The sequence below is a fragment of the Oryzias melastigma genome, linkage group LG11 (genome assembly GCF_002922805.2).
Source record: "Oryzias melastigma strain HK-1 linkage group LG11, ASM292280v2, whole genome shotgun sequence".
Classification (NCBI taxonomy): Eukaryota; Metazoa; Chordata; class Actinopteri; order Beloniformes; family Adrianichthyidae; genus Oryzias; species Oryzias melastigma.
The window spans coordinates 20,183,492-20,200,907 of record NC_050522.1 but is presented as its reverse complement, the minus strand read 5'-3'; the positions used below and the strand labels follow the sequence as shown (position 1 = coordinate 20,200,907).

The following is a 17,416-nucleotide window of genomic DNA, read 5'->3' as shown; positions in this document are numbered from 1 at the left end:
GTTCTAATTCTTCAACCTCTTCAAAGGAGAACAAAGGCAAAGTTTTTGTTTTTTATGCACGGACCATGTAGCCACACGGTAAAACGACTGTCGCTCTGTCGTTGTCCGTCCTCTCTTTATTGACAAATGATTCTAAAACAGAACTTCTTCCACACAAAATGGACACCAAACTACAGAGTTGCGCCCTCTGGCAGTCAAACCAATTCAAACAACCATCCAGATTCCAAATGTCAGACAAACAGAATATGCATGAAATCACTAAAACAAAATGCAATTCTCAAACTCCCAGAAAATGGCATTTACTGTGTTAGAACAATCAAAGGTTAAAGTGATCTTTTAGACTTAGCACCAAATCGGTACACTGAGAGGATAATGACAGACCTTTTTACCAGAAACACGTACATATTTTTTACTTTAAGTATTTGACTTTATGAAAATACAGACACAAACAGGCAAACATTGGCTAATATGTACATGTGAACATTTATGTTCCTTTAAAAATGACTTTACAAAGAAGAAAAAGGCCTTTAAAGTAATAATTTAGAAAATCATTAACCTAACATTTAACAAATCCCATAAGTGAAACATTTTTACCATGTAAGTACTAAAGAGAATTAGTTCAAGTTTTATCGTTTCTCCTTCACAAATCAATATTTTTCACCCATTCATTTACCTAAATGTGCAACTCCTTAATTAAGAGTCTCTTTTTTATTGAATTAAAATGTTTTTGATTGAATATTATGACTACAAAAGGATAAACATGTAAAGGAAAGTTAATTATGTCTTATTATAAGGAAGATATTAGAGTGTAAATCCCTCCCAGCCTTTAACTCTTTAACACCGAAGCTTCAGTGCTTCTGTTCAATGATTTACTTTAATGTTTTTGAATTGTTAACGCGAGCCGCTTTTCACCGATAGAATCTGCTGGAATTAAGTTGATCGTGTTAACCATTTAGATTTTGGGTTTAGGCGTCACCAACGACGCCTCGGGTGTTAAAGGGTTAACGTGTGGTTTAACTATTAGCCGGAAAACTTTAAAGACAGTGTTCAAATTTGATCAAATTTAGTAAGAAATGGTTCTTGTGATGCAGAAATTGAAAATAAAACGTTATTTTTGGCACCTACACGACCTTGAAGTGGCTTTTTGAAATCCATTCCCCTTCAAAATAAATCCCTCCGAAATAAAAGCATTTTTAATTTAGCTTATAATGATAAATTACAGTTTTTTAAACCATGAAGTTTGTCACTTGTTTTTGTTAATGTCATTTTTTTCACTTGAATCAATTTCAAGATCATCAAAATGAATGAAAACTTTTATTGCTTTTTCTTATTGCTTTACTATTTACTTTTTCATTAAAAGAGAGCTTATTTTTACACTTTTCATCCTTTTTTTTGTCAAATATTGATTTTAGTTCCTGAGATGTAATCATTATCATATGAGCTGATGAAAACTGATCTGCTTTTTTTGATAAATAAAACTGAGGAAATTGAGTTTGTTCTGTTTTTTTTCAACAACAATTGAACTGAAGCTGCAGGAACTTTGGTAAACCGAGCTCGGCCGCTCCCTGCTTTGCATCGTGGGTCTGGCGTTACAAAGTACTTTGCTCAAGGAAAACAACATTCAAATGTTTGTTGCTTGAGAGCTGGGTTTCCACCTGTGCTGCATGGTTGGTGTTTCCCCGGTGAACAGGGGGCGGGGACAGCAGCCGGTCTCCATAAAAATATTAAAAAAATCAGAAATTGGATCAAATGTATTCCAACTTTCATTATAATTTAGGATCTTCCACCTTTAAAAGTAGCTGCAGAAATAATAAATCTGAGGGGTTCAAGCTGATTCTCAAAAGAGGGATTAAAGGGTGAAGCCCTGAGGGTGATGACCTCCTGGGGTGGAGACCTTGGCTCAAAGCTATAAAACGGTCGGCTACCTGCCGGACATTTTCTACAGACGAGGAAACGAGGCTGGATCTCACCAGAAGGTCGCCCGGTCACCATCCAGCATGAAGCCCGTCGCCTTGGAGCTGCTGCTGCTCACTCTGCTGGGATGTAGGATGTGCTGGATGCAGGTAAAACCAAAACCTCGAGCACTTAGAGGGGGGAAAATGAACATGTGGATTCTACCTGCAGAGATTTACACACCTGATGTTGAAAACTTCAGCTAAAAGTCCCATACAAAAATGTCTGAAATTTGACAAATAATTTGAAAATTGAGGCATTATAATGTTTTTCTCACATTTACAAACTTAAGTCAGACATTTTTAAATCATTCAAAATTTTTATCTTCAACATCTTTTTTAAAAAAAATGAGTCCTAAAAAATGTTCCAGCCTTTAAGGACTTTAAAAAAATACGGATTGAGGTTATCTAGCGTTTTCATCCACATTATCCTACAGTAATGTTCTAGATTTAAGATCTTTAGCTCAACACTAACTTACAAATTAGCAGAAACTCCATTTTATTTCTAAATTATGTGCTGACAAACTTGTTTTTTAAGTACCGTCTTTCACCTACAGGACACACTGGAATCTAAGGCAATGAATGGTCTAAATGTAAACTTCATACACGAGTCATACCAAACTATGAGACAAACATCCTGTTAGATGTCAAATTGTAAGTTTCATAGTGAGGCGTGGTGATCGTCTGTCAAAATGGCCGCTCCACGTCATTGTTCTCTCCTCACAGTCTTATGGGTGATGTCAGAGATTTTGATCCGGTTAATATGTTTATGGTCAAAGCCGACTTTAATCACAAAAAATGTATTTTGCAAAAGCATTGTGACCCCAATTTAATGTATAAAATTTATTTTTTAAAGTAAAAATATCTATAGAAGGGAAAAGACTTGATCCCCATTTACATAAAAAATGTTTTTGAAGGGAATGTGTGAATATATTCCAAAAAAAAAAGAAGTAACAAAATTGGTGGTTACAAGATGAAGTCAACATTCAAAAAATTTAACCAACCAATGTTTTGCTAAAAAGAATTATTTCACAATCTGATACTTTTAACCTAAATTTTGGACTTTTAGTTCATTTTGATTGAATCCCCATAAATAAATGTGCAGTTTCTGTAACCGTTTGAACCTTTAGCTCCTGTGTTGATGTTCTTGTTGAAACACCTTAACTCTTTGACTGTTTACACAACAAATTCCAATGGATTCTGACTAGGAGTGTAAAGATAAATCGATTAATCAATTTTTATTCTTACAATCCAACCAGATCAATTTGTCTGAGGCAGAATCGATTCGACCTTTACCATCAAAAAAATAATTTCAAAATTAATTTATAATTAAAATAGGAGAATACCATTTGGATTGAGACTTGGTAGGTTTATTATACTATAGCATAAAAACGACCACCACAGCGAACAACACACGACAGCAAAACATTTTTACAGTCCAATGTATGGAAACACTCATGTGACCATGTCAATGGATTTGACATTAATTGTTGTTTACTTGTTTTATTGTACACATTTAATTTACACTTTGTTATCTTACAAGAAATACAAGGAATCTAGAAAATTTCCACTGCACTGTTCAGAACCGGATATTTATCTCCGAGTCACACTGGTTGAAGTTTACGATCAATTTATGTCAGTAAATTGGATTGTTCAAAATGAACCAATATTTATTATGAATCGTATCAGCAACCACAAATCGTGATAAGAATCGAATCGTTAAAATGAATCATTACATCCCTAATTCTGATGCAGAGAAATGCAGCTTTGCTTCTGCTGCATATCCAAGTATGCATGGCTTTACTAAAGTAATGCAGCACAAACACAATCACACTAACTGTCCAAACGACTGAAGAGTTATAGAGTTGTTTAGGGGTCACTCGCAACATCTTTGGTCTTAAAGGGTTAAAATAGAAAGGAACCTTGTGTTCTTTTACGTTTGAATACGATTAATTTAGAAAGCCTGTTCGTTTCCATTCTATCTAGTACTGGTTGTTTAGCAGTTACTGTTTGGATTTGTAAGGCAGAAACATGCAAAGACATTTAAGCTCAACACTAGATTGTTGTTTTCTTGGTTAGTCTACTTTGTATGGAGAAGGTCATCGGAACGCAGGTGAAATACAAACATGCAAACCCTGGTGCACTTAAGAGCAAGGATTCTGGTTCTGCTAAAAGCCTAGATTGTAAATAGAAACTGCAAACTGGACTGAATGACCACTCCCCCCCTCGCATTCCAAACAGGAAGTACCTGCTGGTTCCAAAAAGCCAAAATCCCATAGACTTCCACTGAGAAATAAACAGCTGTTACTCAGTCATTCTATTTGTCAGAACAACCATTCTTCCTCTGATACTTTTTAAACTTATTTCTTCCTAATCCTGTTTTTCCACATTTTTGCTGTAGTGCAAGTTATTAAAGTTATAAACTGACCAATCAGGTGCTTCAATTAAAGTAGGTACCCTCTCGTTGCACGTTCGAAGCGTTTGATTGACAGCATCTCCTGAGCCCACTTTCAATGGAAGGGGTGTGGCCTTCTAACATGCTCAATACTGATTGGAGAGAGTGGTTGCAATAGAAATGTAGACTCGGTTGATATCAGCTCTAAAAGAACTGAAAACAACAGTCATATGCAATTCTATACAAGACCGCAAAAGTCAATATTCTATAAATGTGGACATTTTTACCAATTATACAGCAAAAAATGCAACTACAAAGGGAGACAATCCAGGACTTTTGTGTCTTAATTACAAGTAAAGTATGTTGGAGTTTTGCAGGACGTGTAAGAGAGCTGTAAGACAGTTATGAGATGTGACAGGAGATGAAGGTGGAGGCTGGACTGCATCAAGGATCCGTTTTTCAGCCTCTTCTTGTTTGATGAGGTGATGGACAAACGGGCAGATGAGGTTAGACAAGAATCTCTGTGGATCAGGATGTTTGCAGATGACACTGTGATCTATAGTGAGAGTGGAGAGCTGGTGACGGAGAAGCTAGAGATGTGTAAAAGACAGGAATAAATGTTGCAAGTGGGAATGGCAAGGTTACAGTGAGCAGAAGCTAAGAAAGGGGAAGAGTTTTTACTTGGGGTCAATGGTCCAGAATAACAGAGTGTAGGAAAAAAGGTCAAGAGATAAGTGCGAAACAGTGTTCAAGACTGTGATGAGAGCAACCATTTTATTAGTTTGGCAGCTCTGAGAAAGAGACAGGAGGCAGAACTGGAGATGTTGAGTTCTCTTTAGGAGTGTTGAGTATGAATGGTCTCAGGAATGAATCCATCAGAAGAATAGCTCATATCAAGCCTTAGTCACATGTCCAGGTTTTTGGGTTGTCTAGACCCATTGAGGGTCATAGAAAGGAGTGACTATGTCTTTAGGGGATGTGTCTCACAGATGTGTCTTGCAGTTCCCTTATGGCTCGTACAACCACCCCAAGGAATGTCACGAAAATGGAATGTATGATTGACATGTGTGTAGTAAGTGCATCATGAAGTATGTTCAAGGCTAATACAAGTTCCACACTCCTAAGACATACAGGATATGCTGTCAAGATCTATCATCCAGGTCACAAAGTCCTAAACCGTGCTCAAGTAGGGAACAAGCAATCATGCCAAGGTTTAGGTTGTAGATGTGTACGTGTTGCCTTAGTCAAGGAAAGATTCCATGGAAGCAACTTCAAATGTTGTTTATTGATAAGACAAGATACAAAGTTGATTGTTTCTGGGTCTGTTCTTCTTCCCTGTTGAACAGGAGTCCTTGACAAAGGTGTCAAACAGCAGCATGACTGCTTACAACAACACTCCTGCCTGCACCACCAATTTCACAGCCGCCAACCAAAACAGCACCACAGCTGTCAGCTGTGATTTCAGCAGCAACAGCAGCAGCAGCAATGGCACCAGCAATATGACTAACACCAGTGGTGGTGGAGGTAGCAGCAGTGGTGGAAACACCGGCAACGGAGGTGGTACAAGTGGTGGAGGAAGCACCAATGGAGGAGGTACCAGTACAGGCGGCAGTGGCACCAGCAGCGGAGGAGGCAGCAGCAGCGGAGGAGGGACCAGCAGCGGAGGAGGCACGAGCAGCGGCGGCAGTGGTACTAGCACTAGTAACAATAATGGAGGCGCCAACAACGGAGGGCCCAGCGGCCGCGGAAGTACCAGCAGTGATATCCTCTCCAAAAGTCTTTTTCTCGGCTTTATTCTTCTCAAGGTCATTTGAAAGTCAAGCAAAGCCAAAACCGCTGATCGCCAAGCACCTTGGCAGAATATACTAACATATACGCTATGTGATGGGATTTTCACCACTCTAAAGTAAAGCTAAACTTTTATTACACGAAGAACGCTAATGTCTAAAACGCACTTTTCACTGGAAAAATTTAACTTAGTTAACAGATCGACTGTTAAACAATCAGAGTTATGACATTTTTAAAATTAACAAATGTTTGTAAAAATCATTTAATGGAAATCTAATTGTCAATAGATTGTGAATTTGTAAAAAAAACAATGGACGACAACATATGTTTGTTACCAATTTAGAATTTAAAGATTTTCAGAATTAAAAAATGCATAGATATATTTAGAATGTGGTTTAGATCTAAGAATTATTTTTCAAAAAAGTAGATGTTTAAGTTTTCCAAATGACTACTATATTTGGTTTTTGTGATAAATATGCAATGGTTCTATTAGTTTTGTGAATGAGACATGCCAGAAAATGTATAAGATGCATATTTAATAATAAATTGTGTTTGTTGAGTCAAGTTTGTAATGTTGAAATAATGAAAGGAGGAAAACCTAGTCAGATAAAGTTAACCCTTTAACACTAGAGATGTTGGAGGCAACACCTTTAAAAACACACACACACTCTATGACCTACTGTAACTCTTTGACTTACCGTATCACTTTAAACGTTTATGCAATCAATGAAAATGATCAGATTCTGATGCAGAGAAAACACTTTAGTGTTGTATATTGATGCAAAGCCACTTTCTCTGCTCCAGAATCCATTGAAATGAAGATGATTGCAAAAACATTTGAAAATTAACAGTAGACAAAATGTACTTTACGTTTTTATGGAAAGTCTTGTAATTCTCTTCAAGACCCCAGAGGTTAACACTTGTACAATTGGACCATGGTGGACGATGAAGAACAACTCGGGGCTGAGCAAATGTCCTGGATGGAAACTCTTTTTTAGAGTCCAGGAAATAGCCATAGTAAAGTTCATGCAAACAAATTCAAGCTGTGTCCCATAGATGATGGAAGAATGATTCATATCTGCCAAAATCCAAAAGAGATTTAACAAAAAAAGTGTGGATTATCTCTCTACTGAAACATCTTAGCAATTAGGAGGGAAACTAGATAAACAAAACTGATCACTTTGATTAATAAGGATGGAACAGACATTTTTTTAGGGGCCTAACAACCCCCTCCCCTGTTTTTCGGGACACCACCATTTTCTGGCCCAGAAACAGTTGTACTGTTAAACCTTTAACCATCTGGGGCACATTTGGAAAAGATGCTTTAAATAAAATCATTGTTTGTACTAGTACCCAAATGGAGCCCCTGAGGAGACATTACAGAAAAAAACTGAAGTAAAAAAAAAAAAAAAAAAAAAAAGCATTTTTCCAAAAATTGAAGAAAAAACATTCTAGAATTTTTTTTTTCTTTTTTTCAGTTACTATCTGGTGTGCACCAGTTACTCACCAGAACGTTTTATTTTTCTAAAAATTGAAGTAAATATATATATTACTTCAGTTTTTATGAAGCCCCTATGTATTTTTTGAAAAACAATATATATATATATATTTAATTCCTTTTTTATTTTTACTTCAATGTCCCTTTAGGGGCTCTGTACAGAGGCAATAAGCAGCAGAAAAATCAAAATTTTTGGGTGATTTTTATCTTTTTATTCTTATTTTTTGGGTAGCTAAAGGGTTAAGAGATCGCCTGGAGATCATGATCACATCTTTATACTGAGGAGCCATTGGTGACTTTGAGGTTCAGTCACACATGCACAAGGAGAATATGCAAACTCCATACAGAAGAGTGACAGCAGGGGGAAAAAAAAGACTTCCTTGGTATTAGGAAAGAGCACTAACCAATACACCACTGAGAAACCCTCTTTTACAATCATTTATTACCTTACATGTGAAAAAAAAAATACAGGAAATGTCAGAAAGTTTAGATAAATCTGTTAAATCTGTGAGCTAATATGAACTAGCTTAACTTTTACCTCATATTTTCCATGTGTGAGTGGATGGTTAACCAACAGTTTTGGTTTTTGATTGTCTGTTGTGAGTGTGCCTGGTTTTTGCATTAAGCCATCAGGGTGTCAGTAAAGATGCCTCCACCCTCACTAGATTATCATGAACATTTCTATGTTCTCTGTCTATGTTCTGCCAGGTATTTTTTCTCTTCAAGGCTGAGCTCTACAAGAGGTCAACGTAAGTGCACAGAAGGAGACAAACCAGAGGAGAATCACCTGCTCACCTTTCACTGGACTAAACCATCAGCTGGGGGGAGAAGAGGAACAGCAAACTGAATAACTTTCTGTTCTTTAGGTGTTGTATGTAGTTTTTATCTGGCCATTTTTATATTTGTTTTAAGTTATATTATATTTGTATCTGTTTATCCCATTTGATTTAACCAGCATTTTTGAGTAGAGCTGAATTTCCTCCTAATAAAGGAAGTTGGTAGATACCAAGAAATAAAAGGCTGGAGGGGTAATATGTTAGAGGAGATAAGAGTTTCATGCTGTATGCTGAGACATGTGTGGCTCCCAATAAATGCAAGACAAAGTGAGGGGCAGATGAAGCTTCATGAAGCACTAAAGTGTTTCAATTGGTTCACTCAAGCACAAAAGCTTCTTGAAGCTTCATTTGTAAGACATCTACTGGTTACAAAATCACCAGAATTTGAAGAAATTATGATTTTTTGGTTGTTTTTCGTATAATGTGAATGATAACACAAAAGCAGTTTTTCCCCTCATAGTTAGTGGATGGGTGAAGCAGTTTATTACAACATGACAACAGAAACTTCCCAAATGACCCTGTTCAAAAGATTACATACTCCAATTACTTTGTTCCAACACCTTGCACACAAGTGGATACAAAAAGGTTTGAATGACAGCTAGAGGTGACCATCCTCACCTGTGACTCATTTCCCTGAAATCAATGTATGTACACAAACGATTTTTTAGTTTCTGGGTTCCCAACGGTTCTCATATCCATGGATCCTGAGTCATGGGGAAAACTAAAGAACTGTCAATAAATCTATGGGAAAAGGTAACTTTACTGTACGAAACAGGAAAGGGACATGAGATGAATTCTAGACAGCAGTGTTCAAACTCTGATCAAGAAGTGGAAAATGAGGATTTCTGTTGTAACCAAACCACAATCACAACATTTTCTGCCAGAAAAAATCATTAGGGAAATGAAGAAAAACCCACAAACAACTTCAGCTGTGATCCAGGACTCTCTGAAAAACTGTGGTGAGGATGTTTCAAGATGTACAATAAGGAGTCATCTAAAGAAAAATGGGCTGCATGGTCAAGTCACCAGAAGAAAGACTTTTTTGCTTAAGTTCCACAAAATAGGTTGCTTACAATAGGCTAAACAGCACAGACAAGTCTCCAAACTTCCTGACCAAAGTCGTTTAAAGTAATGAGACCAAGAATGAACCTTTTGGCCATCAACTTTACGTTTGGAGAGGAGTCAATAAGGCGTATGATAAAAATAACTAAATTCCTACTGTTAAACATGGAGGCTGGCTGTTTGGGGATGTGTGAGCTGCAGAGGCACAGGAAACTTGGTCTAAACTTGGTGAACATTGGTGTCAAGATGAATGCAGCACATTATCAGAAGATACTGAAGGAAAACTTGCAGTCTTGAGCTTGGATCATTTCACCATGACAAGGTCAACACAAGGCCACCTGTCATTGGTTATGACAGAATGAGGTGAAGGTTCTGGAGGGGCCGTCTCAGTCTACTGACTTCTATATTATTGAGCCACTCAGGGGAGATCTCAAATCCTCAAGCAAGACAGCCCAAGAATTTTGAGGAACTTCAGGTTTTCTGCTAAGAAGAATGGAATGCTTTACCATTAGAGAAAATAAAGAACCTCATACACAACAACCACAAAAGACTTCAAGTCTCGACTTGGGACTTGAGTGCTTTTGACTTGAGACTTGAGTCGGATTTTAGGACAAAGACTTGGGACTTTACTTGAAACAATGACTTGGTCCTAACTCTTTCTTAAAGTCTCAATATGAAGCGTCACATCACCAGTAAGACATGTTGATAGCTCTCAAGTGTGCAAACTCATGGTCAATCCATTCATTCATGGACTCATCCCAACTTACTGCTCATTTACAGCCTTCTGGGTTTTGATCCAGGCTGAAGGGTTCAGCACAGAACACTCCTGAAGGTCCAAACAAAACCTACACAGATCCAGAACTATTATTAATTTCTGTTGAAGCTAAAAATACACTTTTTTAAGCTTAAATTTTGAATACATTTTGGGATGGGAAATGTCAGAAAAGACCTCCATGCAGTTAGAGAAAGTAAAACAGATTTTTTTTTTTCCATTTAGTCAATAATCCATTGAGCAGAAGCTGGATTAAAAGAAATAAAGAACTGCAAAAACACTCTCCTAAGTTTGCCCCAGTTAAAAATTAAACCAATGTCTAATTCACAAAGAACACAATATTTTTTATGGAAGTTAAGCATTTTGAAAATGCCCTTGAATAATACTGTAAACTGTTTTCATGATGTCTGTGTTTTTTATGATGAATAAGTAACTCTTATCAAAATGACAAAAGAAAACGAGAGGTTTCTAAAATCTAAGGATGTTTGTACAAAATGCTCAACAGGCTATGATGTAACTTAAAAAAAACACTAACAAATATAAAAGAAAAAAACTGCCTTGATCTAGTTTCCCATCAACCCCCAGCTGCTTTGATAGCTCCTCCCCCGCAACACCTGGTCATTTTCTTGGTCAGGAGTTCTCAAGGCAACACAATAATCTCGCCACCATGAAGTCATCATCTTTGGGTTTTTTCTGCCTGTTTCTACTCCTTATACAGGTATTTATCCATTTTCTTTAAGTGATCAAACCTCAATGGTGAAAATACCTCAGGTTGGCTTAAATGTGATTTTCAAGTTCAATATTATTTATAATTCTTTAATTTCTGTTGTCTCCAAAAACATTGATTTGAAAACTGCAGATGTATTTGGAACATTTAAAATGATGGTTAGTTTTAACAATATGATGGATTGCAGGAAATTTGTACTTTTTGCTGTACCAAAGTACTGTAATGTAAATTTGAGTAATATTTTACTGTTCATGCTTAACTAAGGCTGGGGGCTGCTGCTCCAATCCTCTGTGCTTTCACTTCATTAAACAATATGAATACAGTAGTAATAGTAAGTACACTATGCTTTCCTTGTATGAATGACAAATACTTTGCTGTATTTGTCACTTCAGATATTACGTTCACCTAAAAGATGAGAGTAATATTGCAAAGTAAACCTAACAAGTAATCTGTAATCTTTGAAAGTAACTTGTTCAACACTGATGATGATAACAGCAACACTGAATTTGAAATTTACCAGAAAATTGAAAACAAGTTCTGTTACTTTAAGAACAGCCGGAATTTGATGGTGACATTGGTTTCAAGGTTATTAAAACTTTTTGTGTCACCACCAGCACACTAACATTGATTCACAAACGAGTGCTTAAACATGGGGGGTGCAGTAAATTAATCAAAAGCCAATGTTTGTTCAACGCTCATTAATCCCAAAAAAGCCTTGAAGGTATTGTGGTGAATTATTTCTCACTCTCACTGAACTGCTTTTTTTTAATGCTAAGAATGAAAACAACTTGCAGACTGCTGCTGAGTCTACAAACTCATTATCCTCTACCAATTCATCCTCAACACTTACAACCAACTCATCTCTACAGACTTCCAGGTCATCTTCACCACCTACAAATTCATCTTCAACATCTACCGATTCACCTCCAATAACTGCAGAGTCACCTTCAATGTCTACCGAGTCACCTCCAACATCTACCGAGTCACCTCCAACATCTACCAAGTCACCTCCAGGATCTACTAACTCACTTCCAGCACCAACCAACTCAATCTCAACCAACTCAGACCCAACATCTTCAATCAATTCAGACCCAACATCTTCAACCCACTCGGACCCAACATCTTCGACCCACTCGGACCCAACATCTTCAACCCACTCGGACCCAACATCTTCAACCCACTCGGACCCAACATCTTCAACCTACTCGGACTCAACATCATCAACCCACTCAGACCCAACATCTTCAACCCACTCAGACCCAACATCTTCAACCTACTCAGACTCAACATTTTCAACCATCTCAGACCCAACATCTTCAACCTACTCAGACTCAACATTTTCAACGATCTCAGACCCAACATCTTCAACCTACTCAGACTCAACATCTTCAACCAACTCAGACCCAACATCTTCAACCCACTCAGACCCAACATCTTCATCCGACACAGACCCAACATCTTCAACCCACTCAGACCCAACATCTTCATCCGACACAGACCCAACATCTTCAACCAACTCAGACCCAACACCTTCAACCAACTCAGACCCAACTGCAACAGCAAACAACTCTGCATTTTCCTCAACAATGACATCAACCAAGTCTACAACTTCATCAACTAGCAGAATCACCACCAGATCAACAACTTCAACTTCAGCTGCAGCCCCAACAGCTCCAGTTCTGTTGCCTGTAGTTCTAATCGTCGTCAAAGGACTGATTCATTAGACCCACTTTGCAAAGACCTTGTAAAAGTAACCAATTAACTATGATTGTTAAAGGAGCTGATTAGAGTCCTGTAAGATACGACTTTGGTATTTGAAATTGTTTTGACGTGTTGAAGATCTGACATGTAAGGTGATTTTAATATTGATTTTTGACAGCTTGTTGTTGAGTGTAGATATTTGAGATAATTAAAATAATTTGAAAATAAGATTAAGTCAACATCATTGATATTGAGGGAATATGGAATTAATGACATGAATATGAAAATTATATTTTACAAGATCTTAAGTTTCAATTGTTATGTTACGCAAATTAATGTGTGTTGATCATTAAATGCTGAATAAATACTTTCAGTTTTTTGTATAGAAACTAGAGACATGTGGATAGGGATCCATCATAAGATATATACTAATGATTAAATAAACATTTGTCCACCACTCTGTGCTATAGAATAGAATAGAATGGCTTTATTTCTACAGCACCTTTCCCAGAAAGAATCACAGAGTGCTTTACACAAGGAGAATCAAATCAGAGAGGTGATCAAATCCAATAATACTAATAATAAAAAGCTAAAAGCATAGTAAAACACAGTAAAACATAGTAAAATCAACTAAAAGCTCTCCTGAATAAAAATGTCTTGACCTGAGATTTTAAACACTAAACTGAGTCAATCTGATACAACAACAATGGGAGGGAATTCCAAAGACGAGGATCAATGCTTGAAATGAGAGAATGCTTAAAAGGTTTTGGTTGGAGGACCTCAAGGATCAGACCCACGAGTATGGAGGTAAAAAGTCAAAGATGTAAATCGGGGCAACCTGTAACAAGCGGGCCGACAGCTGGTTCCACATGCAACAGGATTATTAGTTTAGACAGGAACTAAGCACAGCTAAAAGTCCACAAAGCTAAATCAGGGTCAGGCAGGTTGAGGTCCATCACAAGCATGGGGTCATCCATGAAGAGGCTAGAATAGAATTAGTTAGAGTCCAGGATCATATCCAGATAGAAACGGTCGTCAATGCAGGCAGGGTGGCACAAACAATACTTCGCACTGAGTGAGGCTCTGTGCAGTGCTCAAGTGTCCTTTCGGTGATTGGGAAATGGGAGACAGCTGAGCAGCAACCACGAACTGTGCACTAGGGTTTCTGGGAGATGTAGTGCAGTCAGCACTCTGGAGATGGCTTCTCTCGGTGGCCAGAAAGGGAGACGGAGTGCTGACTCCTGACACAACCAGTGTAACCAATGTAACCAAGGTAAAACAGACCACAGAGGAGTGATGTGTCCATTTACTGGTTCCTGTAAAAAGTCTCGCTGTAGAGTTTTGGACTAGCTGAAGATGGTTAAGGGCAAAACAGATAAAAAGAGAGTTACAGTAATCTAAAGGAGAAGAAATAAAAGTGTGAATAATTGTTTCTAGGTCAGATAAAATCTTTTTTAATTTTGCCACATTTTTTCGATGATAAAAACATTTTTTTATTATCTGTTCCAGGGACAAGGACTTCTCAAACAACACCCCAAGATTTCATAGACTTGAGTAGAAAGAAAAGCTCAGGTGTTGTCTGATCAGTGTCTCAGTTTTCTGGGTGTTTAAGAGTAAATGATTAATGCGCAGCCATGTTTTAATGCTTCTTAAACAATTCGACAAATTTTGTAGTTCGTAATAATTATTTCCCGGGAAAGAACAGTACAGCTGGATATCGTCGGCATAGAAATGATATGCAATGTGGCTGAATTCATTAATAAGTTTTCCAAGAGGAATCATGTATAAAGTGAGTAAAATAGGTCCAAGTACAGAACCCTGGGCAACACCTCTAGTTATTTTTTCTATTGCAGACCTTGAGGAATCGACAGTCACATTGGAAGTTTTTCCACTAAGGTACGAAATAAACCAACTTAAAACTGACCCAGAAACACTGAAGTCATTGTGAAGATTTTCAATAAAAATGTTGTGATCTATGGTGTCAAAAGCAGATTTCTAGTCTAAAAGTACTAGGACAGTGTACCAGCTCAAGTCAGCTGCCTTAACCACACTGTTCTTAAATCTCGAGTGAAAAAAAAAAAAATATCTGAATCTACAAATACAACCTCAGTAGGATTCAAATAATTTCAATAATTTTATCATCAAAATTGCTGCATTTTTGCATATTTGGAGTTCCATTCCAATGTAAGGAATAAGGCGAGGCAGCACCTAGCTCTGCTTCCTTAGATGGGGCAATCTTTTGCAAAGATTGTGTCATGTATCTCTGCATCATGGCAATGCATTTTGTACATAGAGTCCCAAAACAATCCTCAAATGTGCCAAGCTATGGTTTGAACGCAGAAGATTGAAAAGGTCCTTTTACACAAACTTTTCATTGAAAGTGGCTGGGGAACGTGGGTGCAGAGGGCGGTGTGAATGTAGCTTAAGTGCGGATTGTCTGATGCAAGTAGACCTAGTTTAGACAATAATTCATTAGTGGTGTCAAATGGCATTTCCAAAGAACTTGCACAGAAATTTTACTTTTTAAGCCAAAAGTTGTCCAGAGAATTTTTATAAGCTTAATCATACAGATTGAGAGACTAATACTTTTCTTAACTATTGACCAGAACAAGATGTCCATTAAAACCATTCAAATTTGACAAATATATATAACTGAAAAACACTCTGTTTCCTCCAGTTATAAGTTATATATATAACTCAAGGTTTGTTCATGTGATTAAACCACAAGCTTTTGCTGAGATTGTTTCCACAGCATTGTCTTTGGAAATACCTTTAGTTGAGTATTGGCTTCCTGGTTCTAGCGGTTCTTTCGATGTCTGGCTATGCCACAAGCCAGGGTTCACATGACTTCTACTGTGACTGTGATCACCTGTGGTGCTGGTTCTGGTTGTCATCTTTATGTCCTGGACCTCCTTATCTTCATCAACATCACCATGACTGGGGTGCCAGGTTGGTCCTCCCTTACCATTCTTGGTGGTGACCCCAACCTCTTGTTGGCACTCTCCTGGGTAGTTACCTGAAATGAGATGAGGGCCCTTCTTGAAAGGGGACCTGAGTTGTTTTGGGGTTGCAGAAGAAAAGCTTCATGGACTACCAGCAGGACACCGCACTGGATCCCGGACTTGTTGGGGTAAATGTTCTCTGGCTGGGTAAGGACTTGTGTTCTCCGTATGTCAGGAGCCCCCCACTCTTTGATGCTGGGGGCTCCTGGGGTGTATATCCTGACTCTTGTCTGAGTGGGTGGTACTGGGTTACCCGGGGGGTTATGAGACTCTTGATCCTCTTGTCTACACAAGTGTCCAGGGGGCCCTGGCTGCCACTAATGCCAAGTGCTTCCCCACATCAAGCCAGGTGTTTGGTGAAGGAGAGACCAGGCGTTCCTCTATCATTTCATTTTCTGCATTGCCCACAGTAGAATACAGATGCTCATATGAGCACAAGTACCTGCTCAACAGTTATGTTTGTAGGATTCAAATGTGCCTATGGATCGGCCCAGCCCTCTTGGTAAACATCGACAACCAAAAGCAACAACGACAAACCTCAAGGAACTTCTTGCCTCTTTTTGTTTGTAATCCTGCCCTCTTAATGTGTATTTCTGTAACCCTTCCGCTCTCCTTAGCTTGTTTACATTAAAAGTGTGGTCATCTGGACCCCACAAGACAGTGTGCTGAACTTTTTTTTATCATTGATTTTTGAGTTTCACTAATGTCCACGGCAGACATAAATTCCTGTCCACCTTTATCCACATTTGTCATGGAAGGAATCACATATTAATATGTGGTTGAAGTCATCTGGACCCTAAGGAGAGCGGAAGGGGTCATACTCCAAAACCTTTTCCCTTTTGTACCCATCTACACAACCTCAGATACCCCGTTCTCTCTCTCTCTAAAAGCCAAAAAAGAAATGCCAAAAAATGCAATAGAAGTAATTTTTGAATGTTTTTGTTCTAAGTTGTTCATGAATTTTAAATGACTATTTCTTACTCAGTAAATATCCATTAATGGTGTGATAAAGAGGCAGAGGCGTTTGGATCCATTTGCAAGCAAGTTTTAATAACAACCATGAACAAAGGGGCAAAGAAAAGGCAGGTCAAGGTCCAGGCATGGGTCAAGGCAAAAGGGAGACAGGTAAGCGAGGAGACAGGCGGAGATCACAAACCAGGAGGTGTAACAAGGAGGAACGCTCAGAAATGTCTGCCAGGCAATACAATGACTTCCCACTGAGGGGTTGGCAGCAGGTAGGCTAAATACTGGTGGGGATGAGGTAGATAGGAAACAGCTGAGGAGAACTGAGGGAGTGACTGCTGAGAGTGGAGAGGAAGTGCAAACTCAATACTCAGGTGAGGGCTCCCTCTGGTGGTCAGATGAGGAGCCAGATGGGGGAATGCTGACAGAAGGTGCTTACACACCAGCTGTGTCGACTCATGTTTAATCAGCCATTTTCAATTAAAAGTCTATGCCAGTAGACCCAAACTTCAGTCTTCTGCGTCCGGATTGCTAATGATCACACGTTGCTACAGAAGTTTTTAAATCTGGTTGTGGGTTCTACGCACAAATTGGGTTCATTGATTCATGCTTAATTGCAGTAACACCGTACTGTGACCAGTGAAGGACTTGGATTTGAGAGTGGTATGTGGGTAGTGTCCACTTCAAAACAAGGATGGGCCAACCATTCTAAACATGATC

At 38.3% G+C, this 17,416-nt stretch overlaps 2 protein-coding genes across 2 annotated transcripts; both read left to right on the top strand.

Annotated features, from left to right (window-relative positions):
- The first annotated feature begins 1,628 nt into the window (after positions 1 to 1,628).
- LOC112137243 (cell wall protein IFF6) lies at positions 1,629 to 6,693 on the top strand. The gene is made up of 2 exons (XM_024259458.2): positions 1,629 to 2,063; positions 5,694 to 6,693. Exons 1-2 carry the CDS (start codon positions 1,998 to 2,000, stop codon positions 6,159 to 6,161), a joined length of 534 nt encoding a protein of 177 aa, XP_024115226.1. The 5' UTR covers positions 1,629 to 1,997; the 3' UTR covers positions 6,162 to 6,693.
- A 4,267-nt stretch (positions 6,694 to 10,960) lies between these two features.
- On the top strand, positions 10,961 to 13,153 carry LOC112137146 (mucin-5AC). The gene is made up of 2 exons (XM_024259310.2): positions 10,961 to 11,021; positions 11,900 to 13,153. The coding sequence occupies exons 1-2, from the start codon at positions 10,971 to 10,973 to the stop codon at positions 12,752 to 12,754; spliced, it is 906 nt and encodes a 301-aa protein (XP_024115078.1). The 5' UTR covers positions 10,961 to 10,970; the 3' UTR covers positions 12,755 to 13,153.
- The last annotated feature ends 4,263 nt before the right edge of the window (positions 13,154 to 17,416 follow it).

Bases quoted from the DNA above. Each gene is read 5' to 3' on its own strand.
- LOC112137243 (XM_024259458.2), top strand. From the start codon at position 1,998: ATGAAGCCCGTCGCCTTGGAGCTGCTGCTGCTCACTCTGCTGGGATGT. The intron at 2,064-5,693 runs GTAAAACCAAAA...CCTGTTGAACAG, and splicing joins GTAGGATGTGCTGGATGCAG to GAGTCCTTGACAAAGGTGTC.
- LOC112137146 (XM_024259310.2), top strand. From the start codon at position 10,971: ATGAAGTCATCATCTTTGGGTTTTTTCTGCCTGTTTCTACTCCTTATA. The intron at 11,022-11,899 runs GTATTTATCCAT...TCATCTCTACAG, and splicing joins TGTTTCTACTCCTTATACAG to ACTTCCAGGTCATCTTCACC.